At 45.0% G+C, this 13,188-nt stretch overlaps 1 protein-coding gene across 1 annotated transcript in view; it reads right to left on the bottom strand.

The window, feature by feature from the left end:
• SLC36A4 (solute carrier family 36 member 4) overlaps positions 1-9,686 on the bottom strand; it is a 227,033-nt gene extending 217,347 nt beyond the window's left edge. Inside the window, exon 1 of the mRNA XM_075919368.2 lies at positions 9,544-9,686. Within this exon, the coding sequence (XP_075775483.2) occupies positions 9,544-9,571 (28 nt within the window). The 5' untranslated portion in view covers positions 9,572-9,686. The remainder of the gene's footprint in view (positions 1-9,543) is intronic.
• Positions 9,687-13,188: the final 3,502 nt, after the last annotated feature.

Here is a 13,188-nt window from a genome sequence, read left to right as displayed (position 1 = left end):
ATCATGAGCTTTCGTAGGCACAACACACTTCTTCAGATAACAAATATAAAGCAAGAGGCACAGAGGGTCAAATATAAAGCAGAAAAAGAGGGGAGAAGAGGAGGAGAAAAATGTCAATTAAAGTGTCCATGCTAAATGAGGCAAACAGAGTGAGCTGTGAGAGTCCGATACTTAGATTTTGATGTCATTTCGGTGTTGAATAGGACAACCCATCCAAGAAACATCTTTGTTCAATCCCTGGCTAAATGTGTCAAATTTGCATATGACGGTCAGTTCCACAGTTCCACTCGAGTTGATTCCAGAAATTACTTTGTAAAAGGATAGCTACTTTAAAACCCGTAATGAGTGCCCGGGTAAGTTAAAATGTTCCCCAACCAGTTTATATGTGTTACCTAAGGATGTTAGATACTGGTTAATTTACTAGTCGAATAGTCAACGGAATTTCCATCTCGACAGGCACTTCCACCTGCATGGAGCCCAGAGTCAACGGAATCTCCCACTGGCCCTGGGCTGCATGTAGGCGTGCCAGCTTTGAAATGTACAAGAGTCCCAAGCAGACTCAGAGTCCCCTTACTGACCCCAGGCTCCATGCAGCGCTGCCACTTTGAAATGCTGCACAGAACTAGGATTAGCTGGGGACTCCACAGCTGATCCAGGGCTCCATGCGGCATTTCCACAGAGCCCATGGTCAGCAGGAGTCCCTAGCTGATTTTGGGTTCCACAGAAATGCCGCATGGAGGCCGGAGAAACTAGGGACTCCCCAGCTGATCCTGGGCTCCGCGCTGCATTTCTGCAGAAACTTGGATCAGCTGGGGACTCCCCAACTGACCCCGGAAATGTCACATGGAGCTCAGGGTCAGCTCTATTTGATAGAGGCAGCAAACGGGGATAGCGGGGCAGGAGCAGCATTTGATAGAGACAGCATTTGCTTCTCAGATAGTCAACTAGTCCTTAACATCCTTAGTGTTACCATATCAAATATCTGATATGTGTTCATTAATCTTTTGTCCTAGAGACTGTCCAGTTTGGCCAATACACATGATAGAGGGGCATTGCTAGCACTTGATGCATATATCATATCACAGGATGTGCAGTTGTATGAGCCCCTGATGTGGTAGCTTACGTGGTTAGGTCCTGTGATGGTGTTACTTGTGTAGATGTGTAGACAGAGTTGGCACCAGAGTTTATTGCAGGGGTGGGTTTCTGGGTGAGTATGTTTGAGGTGTGATGCACGGTTGCTGGAAAGAATTTGTTTCAAGTTAGGGGGTTGCCTGTAAGCCAGGACTGGCCTGTGTTCCAAGGCCTATGAGAGTCAGGGATCGTTTTCCAGGATAGGTTGTAGATTGTTAATGATGCACTGGAGGGGATTAAGTTGGGGCCTGTAGGTTATGACTAGTAGTGTTCTGATATTTTGTTTGTTGGGCCTATCTTGAAGAAGCTGATGCCCGGGTACTCATCTGGCTCTGTCAATCTGTTTTTTCCACTTCCCCAGGTGGGTATTTAAGTTTTAAGAATGCCTAACAGAGATCATGTAGGTGTCTGACTCTGTCTGTGGGATTGCAGCAAATCCGGTTGTATCTTAGGAACTGGCTATAAACAACTGATTGGGTAATGTGTCTTGGATGGAAGCTACAGGCATGTAGGTAAGTATAACAGTCGATAGGTTTCTGGTATAAAGTGGTGGCAATGTGACCATCATTTAATTAGTTACTGTATGCTGAGGAGTAAACCAACACAAGATAATAATTTCCAAAGCATACATACAAAATGATGGGGTTTTAATTAACTGTTACCACTCAAGAAAGATTCTGGAGTCATTGTGGATAGTTCTCTGAAAATATCTGCTCAATGTGCAGACACAGTCAAAAAAGCTAAAAGAATGTTAGGCCCCATTAGGAAATGAACAGGTACAGTAATAAGAAAATAATGGCACAATACAAACCCATGATATATCCACACCTTCTGAGTTCTGGTCATAACATCTCAAAAATCAGAATTTTAAAAGTTAGAGAGAAAATCATCAAAAGTGATTAAGGGTATGGTACAGCTTCAATATGAGGAGAGTTTTAAAAGAACAGGTCTATTCAGTTTGAAACAGAAATGACTAAGAGCAAGGGTGGGCAATAAAACAGTGTTGGTTTCTCAGGGTTAGCCCCTGGCAGCCCCCCACCACTATATCAGCTGATCTCACCCACTGTGTACCAGTCTTTTAAATGTATTAAGAGGTCTCCCACACTGCGCTTCTTCTTTTTAAATATATTAAGAGCCTGCTGGCAGATCCACACTGCGACTACCCAGTTATCAACTAATCAACTAATTCATGGAATTTCCATCAACTAGTCAATTAGACGATTAAACTAAATTTAACGTCCCTAGCAAGGGTACTGCTGGACATGCTGTAGGTGTACTGGCACAGCTGTGGGGGTTTGGCTAGCTGTGGTCAAGGCTAGCCAATCATCCTACTATGCACGTTGAACTGACCTCCACTTAATATAAAAGTAAGCATTACCATTCCTGACCTGCTGGGGATTTAAAAAAAAAACAAAACAAAAAACCACAAACCCACAACCACTGTCAAACTAAGGCATGCTTTCCCTTATCATAACTGGCAGTAAAAAGGGAATTGCATCCAATATATGCTTTAACCTTTTTCATGGAAAGGAAAATACTTCCATGTATAAAAACTGTTTGAACAATGTGCAATCTGTTTTATCACCAAGTACTGGTAATTACACTTCCCAGAATGATAACTCTTGATGTCCAGTCAATTAAAATGCTCATTTCTAACACCACTTTAAACAATCAATTGCTGATGGAGTGACCTGACTTCCATATTATTCTTCCTCTTCTTAGGGAAAAAAAGGCATATTTGTCCAGTACTATGCCCTGCAATTCAGACTGTGACTTAGTAACATTCAGAATTACGAAGAACAGTAATTACAGAAAATAAGTTGTGCTCTGAGAATAATTATTGTTGGCAATTCTACTTCATCAGAATCATAAATCAGGAAGTAAACTAAATGTCACATTTGAAAGGACTAGCAAAAGCAAAAACATTTTCATTGGTAAACTAATCAGCTAAGGCTATTCACAGTAAAGATTTTATTGTTCTTTTACGATGAAATATTTTACAGAAATGCATGTTCTTTACCTCCATTGCTGTAGTCCTCTAAACCAGTGGTTCCCAACCTTTACTAGCATACAGACCCCTTTTCAATCTATTAATATTTCACAGATAAAAAACAATATAGCTGTTTTCAAACATTCCGTTACTTGATAATCATTTGAAATGTATAAAAGTTCAAGGGTGGAATTTTGGGAGGGTAAGGGGCAAAGGTGGAACTTCGGAAGCGCGAGGGAGGGCAGCAGCCATGCATGCCGGGACATGGCTTACTTTTGATCCCGTTCCCCAGACGCTAAGGGAGCGAGAGGAAAGTGCTTGCATGCTGTGCATGTCTCTCACACATCAGCCAAACATGAGAATCATAAATGGCATGCAAGCACGTTCCCCTCCCTCCCTTGGCATCTGAGGAATGAGATCAAAAGTAAGCCACATCCTGGCATGCACAGCTGAGGGGAGGAGAAAAAAAGGAAAAGAAAAGAATCAGGCCCACCCCAGTGGGTATGATCCTTACTTTTATGTTTCCGCAGGGGTCCGTGGACCCAGGTTGGGAACCACTGCTCTAAACAAAGCCGAGTCTTCATGAATGATTGCAACACTTGCAAATAATGATACATACTAGAGGCAGATTTTTCAAGGCACCCAAAGGAACCTAGTATAATCTTAAGCAGCACTTACGTAAATGGCCGAGTGACTTTAACCACCAAGAGCAAAATAATCCTTCCAAAATTACTATGTGCAACAGGATATCTGATTACTCTTTGAAATTAAACATATAAATAACTCAGTAGTGCATTTATTACCCATTGCTACCAGGAATGTGAATTCATTTACAATTAATACAATCTATTTCTCTGAAGAAATCCAATAAGCCAAATCACAATTTAGGTAAACTTTACTTCAGAGCCTGAAAATTTGCTTACATCCACTAGACAGATGCTTACAGTCACAAGGTCCTAAACCCTATAAATTTGTGTATCAACATTTTCTATTAAGCATTTCAGGTTCTATTTACTTTCCTTTGGAGATTTCTGCACTTCTCTCTTTCAGTCATATTTATACAGGCAGCACACTAAAACCTATTCATCCTTTCAATCTTACAATGCGCATCTTGTTATACAGCTACATAAAACTCTCAGTTCTGGGCCAACTTGCCCATAGCATTCAATGTACCTTGGGCATGTCATTCACCTAGTTAGGCAAATTAACCAAAAGAGGCAGGTATTTAACTATTTGAATAGTCAAAAGAATTTAGGCAGCCCAGCTTAGTCCCGGCTCACGCCAGGTCCAGGACCAAACCTTGCTGCGGCTCTGCAATTTAAAACACAGTAGGAGCTGGGGGACAGGCTGCCCACCTCCTACTGCATTTTAAATTGCAAAGCTGCGCCTGCACCAAGACTGAGCTGAGCTATCTGCCCAACTGACAGCAGCCCATGTTGGAAGTTGGGACCCCCCATGAACAGGGGCTGCTTCGTCGTAGAGGCAGCAGCGAGCGGGGTGGATGGGCAGGACTGCAGAGACAACGCTGGGGGAGGGGAAAACTGGCTTTTAAGCCAGCTTCCCACAACACCAGTTCCTGCTTTCCCCCCTTGCTGCCTCTGATACACTAGTAGTCGACTTAACTACTCCCTTACATCCCTAGTTCAGGTTGCACAGAACGAACAACCTAGTTCTAGAGCTAAGTGTAATAAAAGATATACCTGAAGATAAGTACTATTACATCCAAGTAAATATGACTTGCTTGTCTGTCAGTCTTATAACATGTCTGAATTTCTATTGCTCTTCTGTTTATAATGAGGTTTGGACAAATATTTGTAAGATTGACTACTGCTAAGTGTAGTAAAAAGCTATTAATAATTTCATTTAAAATGAATATGAGTGGTCTCTGAATTTGACTATATGCTCCTTTAAAATTAGTGCTTTAAAAATAGAGACCTGCTGATAATACATAGAATTTTTGCTGAGTTAGGGTACATCTAAACTATATCCTTCTTTCAAAAGAGGGATGTAAATTACACATATCGAAATTGAAAATGAAGCCGGGATTTGAATTTCCCACACTTCATTTTCATAAGCTTCACACATAAGCTTCACAGCGTTTTCTTGAAAAATGCTATTTCGAAAGTGAAACCGCGGTCTAGACATGGTTCTTTCAAAAAGAAAAGCCTTTTTCGAAAGATCCTGTACTCCTCAAAAAATGAGGTTTACAGGATCTTTTGAAAAAGGCTTTTCTTTTTTAAAGAACTGGGTCTAGACTGTGGTTTCAGTTTCAAAATAGCGTTTTTTGAAAAAACACTGTGACGTGATTATGCAAATGAAGCCCAGGAAATTCAAATCCCAGCTTCATTTGCAATTTCGATGTCTAATTTACATTCCTCTTTCGAAAGAGGGATATAGACTAGACACAGCCTTAGATAAGGCTAAGACTTAGCCTTAGATGCATGCACAAAATCTTTTCTCATCAAGATGTGTGCACACAGATATACACAAACTTTAAACCAGGGGTGGGCAATAATTTTTTATGGGGGGCCATTCCAAGATTTTGGAAAGTGGTCAAGAGCTGCACTCTTCCATGATATTAATGGAGATGTAGGGTCTGGGATGGAGGTTAGGTACAGAGGGGAGCTTGGAGTACAGGATTGGGGTGCAGACGGAAGAATGGAGTCTGGGAAGGAGTTTGGTGAAGGTGGCAGTTGTTACCTAGGGCAGGGGACTGGAGTGCAGGGATTTAGGATGTGACCTAAGGTAGAAGGGGATTGTGATCTGGGGCAGGAGATTGGGGTGCCAGATCTGGGACGGGGCATGGGTGCAAGAGGGGGACAAAGGGTTTGAGTGTGTTGAGTGGGGTATGGAGTAAGTTGGAGCAAGGAGAGGCTGGGGTTCCAGAGGCAGGCTGTTGCCAGGAGACTTACCAGCCAGCGGCCAAACTAAACTGCCTGCTTGCAGAACTAAAGCTTGCCGAGCTTAAAACATTTCCCAGACAGCCTGACTGCTTGCTTGGCCATGTGCTTCAGTGAATAACTGAGCTGAGGAAGGGGGGCATGGCTCTTCTTGGCAGCCTGTTATTCAAACAAGCAGCTCCCATTGGGAAACCAGCCAATGGGATTGTGCTGGGGGCGAGGGTGGCTCCTGAAGCTTCCCCCCTCCCCTCCCATTTTAAAACAGAATCAGGACCCGGCAGCCACATTTCTGCACAGCACGCAAGGCTGCAGGAGAGCCTGCCTGGGGCTCCCTGCTGCCTCCATGGGCCAGATCTGGTGGCTTGGCAGGCCAGATTCAGCCCACAGGCCATATTTTGCCCAGGCCTGCTTTAAACCTATGCACAAAGGAAATGAACTTCCAGTTTAACTTATGACATACCAACTTTTATGACATTAGTAACCTCCACTGCAGCGTATCAAATCATACTATAATCAGGATATTTACTTAATTACTCACCACATACCAGAGTGAAGTAGAAATGTTTAACCGGTTAACAGATTATAGGGAGGTTGAGCGGGGGTTTCTCTGGCTGATCAGAGCAGCCCCAGTCTGTGAGACACCCAAGCCCACCATAACAGGGTGCTCCCTGGAATGAAGTGGAAACACTTACTTGCTAGAAGCACATAAAGCTTCTTAAATCAGTGGTGAGCAACTTGCAGCCCATTGGGGTTGTATGGGTGGCCCATGAGACATTTTGTTTATTGTTGCCCACACAAAGTAGCCAGATTCTGCTGGTTTTTCTTCATGTAGTTTTTTTTCCCCCCCAAGGCTATGTCTACACTGGCAGCTTCTTGCGCAAAACTTTTGCAGAAGAGTTCTTGTGCAAAAACTCTTCCAGAAGAGAGCGTCTACACTGGCATATGCTTTCGTGCAAGAGCATCCATGCCAGTGTAGACACTCTCTTGCACAAGAAAGCTCTGATGGCCATTTTAGCCATAGGACTTTCTTGCACAAGAAGTTCATGTTGCCTGTCTACACTGGCCTCTTCCGGAAGAGCTCTTGCACAAAAGGGCTTCTTCCTGAGCGGGAGTGTCAGAGTTCTGGCGCAAGAAGCCCTGATTTTATACATTAGAATATCAGTTTATTAGCACAAGAACACGCGGTCAGTGTAGACAGGCAGCAAGTTTTTGCGCAAGAGCGGCTGCTTTTGCGCGAGATTGCGCCAGTGTAGACACAGCCTAACAGTATTACAAAAGTGACAAAGCAAGGGCACGTGAACTGAGGTTTGTGCTGATTGAACACCAATATTGTGAGCCATGTGTTCTCTCTGCATCCAAATAAAGTGCTACTATAGTTCACTTGGCACACCCCGCAAATTCTAGGTATGCAAGCACAGTTAGCAAACCTACCATATCCCGATAAAGTGTCTAGTTTACTACAGTGATGCAGCTCACTCTCTAGCCTAGTTTGCTCCTCACTGTCCGAAAGTCTTCAAGAGGTGAGACTTGAGATTCATGTCAAATCAAGAGAAAGCTTTCTGACAGTAAAGGGCCTAGTATCAAAGGTCAGTTCTGGAGTTCCACTGTAGGGGACTTGAACAGAAGTTAAGTGCCTTTGATCTAAATCCTAGAAGAATCAAAGGGAGCCTTTCTGGCCCTTAATGACAACTGACACCACACTGTATCACAAGAACTAGGGGTCATCAAATGAAATTAATAGATAGCAGGATTAAAAAAAACAAAATGAAGTATTCACCAGGTGCAGTCAATCTGGGAACTCCTTGCCAGAGGACATGGGAACACTAAGGCTACGTCTAGACTGGCATGATTTTCTGCAAATGCTTTTAACAGAAAAGTTTTCCGTTAAAAGCATTTTTGGAACAGAGCGTCTAGATTGGCACGGATGTTTTTCCCGCAAAAAAGCCCCGTTCGCCATTTTCGTGATCCGTGCTTTTTTGCACAAAACAAATCTGAGCTGTCAACACTGGCAAACAAATCTGAGCTGTCAACACTGGCCCTTTTGCGCAAAAGCTTTGTGCAAAAGGACTTTTGCCCGAACGGGAGCAGCATAGTATTTCCGCAAGAAGCACTGATTTCAGACAGTAGGAAGTCAGTGTTCTTGCGGAAATTCAAGCGGCCAGTGTAGACAACTGGCAAGTTTTTCCGCAAAAGCACCTGCTTTTGCGGAAAAACTTGCCAGTCTAGACACAGCCCCAAGGCTTTAACAAGATTTTAAAAAGAGCTAGATAAATTCATGGAGGATAGGTTCATCCATGGCTATTAGCCACGATAGGTAGGAATGGTACCCCCAGCCTCTTTTTGCCAGAAGCTGGCAAAGGGTTAACAGGTGATGGATCACTTGATCATTACCTCTTCTGTTCATTCCCTCTGGGGCACATGGCATTAACCAATGTCAGAAAACAGGGTATTAGGCTACTTGGACTTTAGACCTGATCTAGTATGGCCATTCTTATGTTATACTCTTATGTGTTGATAGTTGTTTTTACGATATAACCAGACTCCCATTTTAAAGTAAAAAAAAAAAAATGCTTATACCGTTGCAGAATTCCTTTTGCAAAAGGCTTGACAGAGACTGATGAATTACAGGTGTAAACAGAAGATGAATTCAGATAGTGCGGAATTTAAGCCTAAGAGAGAAAGGGTGTGTTTTTACACCCAACGACAAAGTTTCTCTCCCCCCCCATTGGTACCACATACAAGAGCAGGGAAAACGCTATTTTTGAGTCCAAACCAAACGAACAGAAATCGCTGAGCGAGAGAAATCCAATGGCAAATCATTTTGGAAAGTAGAGGCAAAAAGTGAAGAATGCCCATTCGGAGCCTGAGCTGCCAGTAAAGCGGTGATGGGGAGAGGCCACCCCCCTTGCTGCTCTGTGGAAAGGGGGAAGCCGGCTCATAGGGCAGAGTGCCTGGGACGCCAGGCGATACAGAGACCCGCACTCGCGAGGATGGTGGCTCGTTTGACTCTGTTTTCCACTCGCCACCTAACAACAAACCCTCAGCCCGTTCTCGCCTCCCTCCTCGGGTCACACCTTAGAGCAGCCAGGTGCGGGGGGGGGGGGGGCGGCTGGATTTACAGCCAGGCCCCGTGAGTTAAGGCGCTTGGACAGTTTCCTCACGCCCCGTGCCGTGCTGCGCCCGTTGCCCGCCTCGCGGGCCTCTGGCGTCAGTGCCGCCCCCACCCCCGCGGCACGGCCGGGCTCACGCAGCCGCCGGGCAGGCAGAGGGGCTGCAGCGGCCGGCGCAGGACGCAGCTAGAAGAAGCTATAGCGGTTCAATCCCTGCCCCCCTCCCCGTGGGATGGTTTATCCCGCTCGCACCAGATGGGTTCCCGGCGGAACAAACCATTCTCCCGAGGTGTGGAGGGTGTACAATCGCCTCCCTGCCGTGTGCGCTCTACCCCCGCCACACAGCGAGCCGCTACTCCTGCCGTCCCGCCTCAGTTTCATCGTCATCCCCAGAGAACGGCGTGCGCTGTACCTAGCTCTTCTCTAGCCGCCGCTTCCATCTTTCAATGGTCCCCTCCGCTCGCCCTTCCCCAATGTGGAGCCGGCTGGCACAGGAAGGCAATACGCATGCGCTCTGCCCAATTCCTATCAGAACACCATAAAAATGCACTAGGAGGCTAGACAAGACGCCACGGGAAGGGAGGAGGGACGTGTTAGTCCTCCGCGGTGAGGGATGCGCCTTGTAGCAGATCCAGGGCCGCTCTGCAGCGGACCACGTGTGTTGCGTGCACCTGTAATTCAGTCCCGCGGGGCTTGGTTCCCTTTGGTATATATGGTTGTGACTATTTTCTTCCACTATTTGATCTGAGGAAGTGGGTCTGGCCCATGGAAGCTCATCACCTAATAAACCATCTTGTTAGTCTTTAAAGTGCTACATAGACCTGTCTTTTGTTTCAGACCACCAGGCTTTCAAATATTTAATTTAGGCTCTGAAAAACCACCGGATTTTGCAGTTCAGCTTGTTGGGTTATTTTCCTTAACCTCTAGCGTTGGAACATGTAGTGTCCCAGTCTCAAGTTTTTCCAACACTACCTCTTAGGGCTAAAAAAAAAACCCTTTAAAACAATGAATAGTCCTGCAGCACCTTAGACACTAACAAAAAATGTAGGTGGTATCATGAGCTTCCGGGTGCACAACCCACTTCTTCAGATGAGGCCATGAAAGCTCATGATACAACCCACATTTTTTGTTAGTCTCTAACCTGCTGCAGGACTACTGGTTGGTTAAGTTTTTTTCAGTTACAGACAAACACGGTAGAAGTGGGTCCAATGAAAGATATTACCTCATTCACCATGTCTCTATATAAAATCATTAGTCTCATCACTTGATAAATTGTCTAGCTGTATATATCAATTCTTTTTCAGTAATCTGCTTTCTAGATAATACCTCCTGAGTGCAGTATACTGAATTAGCAGACCTCTTCAGGTCCATTCTAGTCCTATGATTCTCTGGTCAAATATCCCAGGTTTTACTAACAACTTTGCTCCAAAGACAAACAATAGTGTCATCAAATCAGAAAGTTGTATTAAATGTAAAAGTCAAATTAGAGGAACAGAAATGCAGTATTACCAACTCAAAACATAAAAAATTGTAACTTCCCCAAATCTTGAGATTTTAAAACCTAACCATTTTTAGGACATCCCTTTGTGGGAGCTTTAGGGGAAGGGATTATTGACTCTGAATTTTTTTTATTTCCTTTCTTCAGGGATCATATTTTCTGATCATCTTCCATCATCACATAGAAGGTAAGGAGCTAAGGCTATGTCTACACTCACGGCTTCTTGCGCAAGTACAGCCGTTCTTGCACAAGAATCTGCAGAGCATCCACACTGCCCGCCCACTTTTGCGCAAGGAAATGTACAGTACGGCATGGTAAGAGAGGGCTCCTTGCACAAGACTTACGCTCTTTTTTATCAGGTGTAAGCCCTCTTGCGCAGGAGCTCTTGCGCAAGAGGGCAGTGTGGATGCTCGGCAGGGATTTCTTGTGCAAGAGAGCCCTATGGCTAAAATGGCCATCAGAGCTTTCTTGCGCAAAAAGCGTCAACACTGCCATGGGAGCTGTCATGTTACTGAATTTGAGGGAAGCAGCCAGATCACTGATGCACCCATAGGTGGGGGTGTTGGCCCCCTTTTATACCATTTTTGGGGCCATGTGGGGTATTGAATAGAAGCTTACTGTCTGCTAATCCTATGTACGCTAGTCATGTGATTTTATAATGTCTGTGTGTATAGTTAGGAATCTGTAATCTGTGTGGATACTGAATATTTCTCTGCATGTGGTTGAGCACTGGGCAGAGCCTGGCCTATGGACATGCTAATTAGCGAGGCCCTGTGGGACAATGGCACTCAATGGGCCAAGGACACACCTAAAGAATGAGGGCTGACACCTAAGGGCTGCCAGCAGGAAACAGGGACAGCCGCTGGCCAGGTGACCTGCTGCAGCCAAGAAGAGACCAGGAAGGATATATAAAGAGTTCATGTGGTCGACTCCATCTTGGTACTCAGCTCAGCACGTCATCCCAGAGGCAGCAATGCAGGGATCGAAGGGCCAGAAAGAACTGTGGACCCATCCTGATCCTAGGATGTGCAACAAGGACTTTTAAGCCAGCAGCTGTAACATCTCTGCTAGAGCCTGCATCGAGAATGGTGAGATTCGATGCATGTAATGTACTATCCTTTAACAACCTTACTCTCATGCTTTTCTTTATTGTAGTAATAAACCTTTAGATGTTAGATGCTAAAGGATTGGCTCAGCATGATTTGTGGGTAAGATCCAGAGGGCAAATTGACCAGGGATCTGTGGCTGATTTCTTGGAACCGGACAGAACTTTTTCGGGGTAGGTGGGATTGGGTGCTAAGACCCCCCACCTGTGTATGAGGCCCGGGGCTATCTGGGACACGGATATTGCTGGGGTGTCGGAGAGGTTTTGCTCGTGAGGCTTCAGGCAGGCTACTGAAGCGCTCTGTGGCACTGGTTTGTGGCCTGTTTGGAGAGGTCACCAGTCTGGGGGCTGTAAGGAGCCCCGAAGTTGAGCAATTCGCCCTGAGCAGATGCCCTCAGCTGTGCCCAGACACAGCCCGGTCCGTCACAGGAGCTCTTGTGCAAAAGCACAGCGCGCACATGCCAGTGTGGACATTTTCTTGCACAAGACTTCTTGCACAAGAACCCTTGCGCAAGATGTTCTTGCGCAAGAAGCCGCCAGTGTAGACATAGCCAATGGCTTGAAGAAAACATTTAATACACAAAATTAGATTCTACTCTGGACCATTTAACATGGTCCAGAGTAGGCGAATGATGATGATTCATGCTGTACTATTAATGATACATACTTAGAAAGTCACACATGGAAGGAATGAAAAGGGATTGATCTTATTGTCTTCACCCCCATCCTCTCCCACTATTTATTTGTCACCTCGTTTCTTCTTGCCTCCGTTTAAGGCCTGACTCTGCACAATGCTGAACACCTTCAATTCCCTTTGATTTAAAAACATGGACATTTGCGCTGCAGCCTATGAATCTGATCCCGGGAAGCTCAAATGCTTCAGGGAATGGTTTGGGGAAAACGCCTTTCATAAGAAGTTTAAAGGAAGCTAGCTAGCTAAAAATTGTACAGTGCACATTTCATTTAACCTAATCCCTGGTATCTGTAGGGATAATGTTATGGCAAAAGGCAATAGGACTCTGCTCAGGCTCTTATGCCCCTGATTCCTCTCAGAAGACTTCGTAAAGAGGTGGCTTTGAGGTAGATAGCTACATAGCAATGACTTCAAAGTGGATGACAGCTTCTGGTTGGCTGTTGGCAAAGAGATGGCTGTGCAACTAGAGGCAGCTGTCACTGAAGCTGTAGAAAAGAGCAACCATAGATGAAGAGCTGCAGGGAGCCCCTCCTTCGCACCCCTCATTAAAGCTGTAATCACTACAACTGGAACAGGTAATAGAGCCTTGGGATCAAAATAGGCAGCATTTCCCTTAGGGGTTGGAGATGGACGTGCTCTAACTCTGGACTCTTCCAGCCCCAGGCAACAAACAGTGAGTGGGGAAGGAAGTGACTCCTGAAGAAATACATTATCTTTATGAACACTCACACCACAACTAGAGGACTGAATTTAGGATTGT

Source organism: Pelodiscus sinensis, chromosome 1, assembly GCF_052426305.1.
Source record: "Pelodiscus sinensis isolate ZL-2025 chromosome 1, ASM5242630v1, whole genome shotgun sequence".
NCBI classification, from domain to species: domain Eukaryota; kingdom Metazoa; phylum Chordata; order Testudines; family Trionychidae; genus Pelodiscus; species Pelodiscus sinensis.
This window is presented reverse-complemented; position numbering and strand designations above follow the sequence as displayed.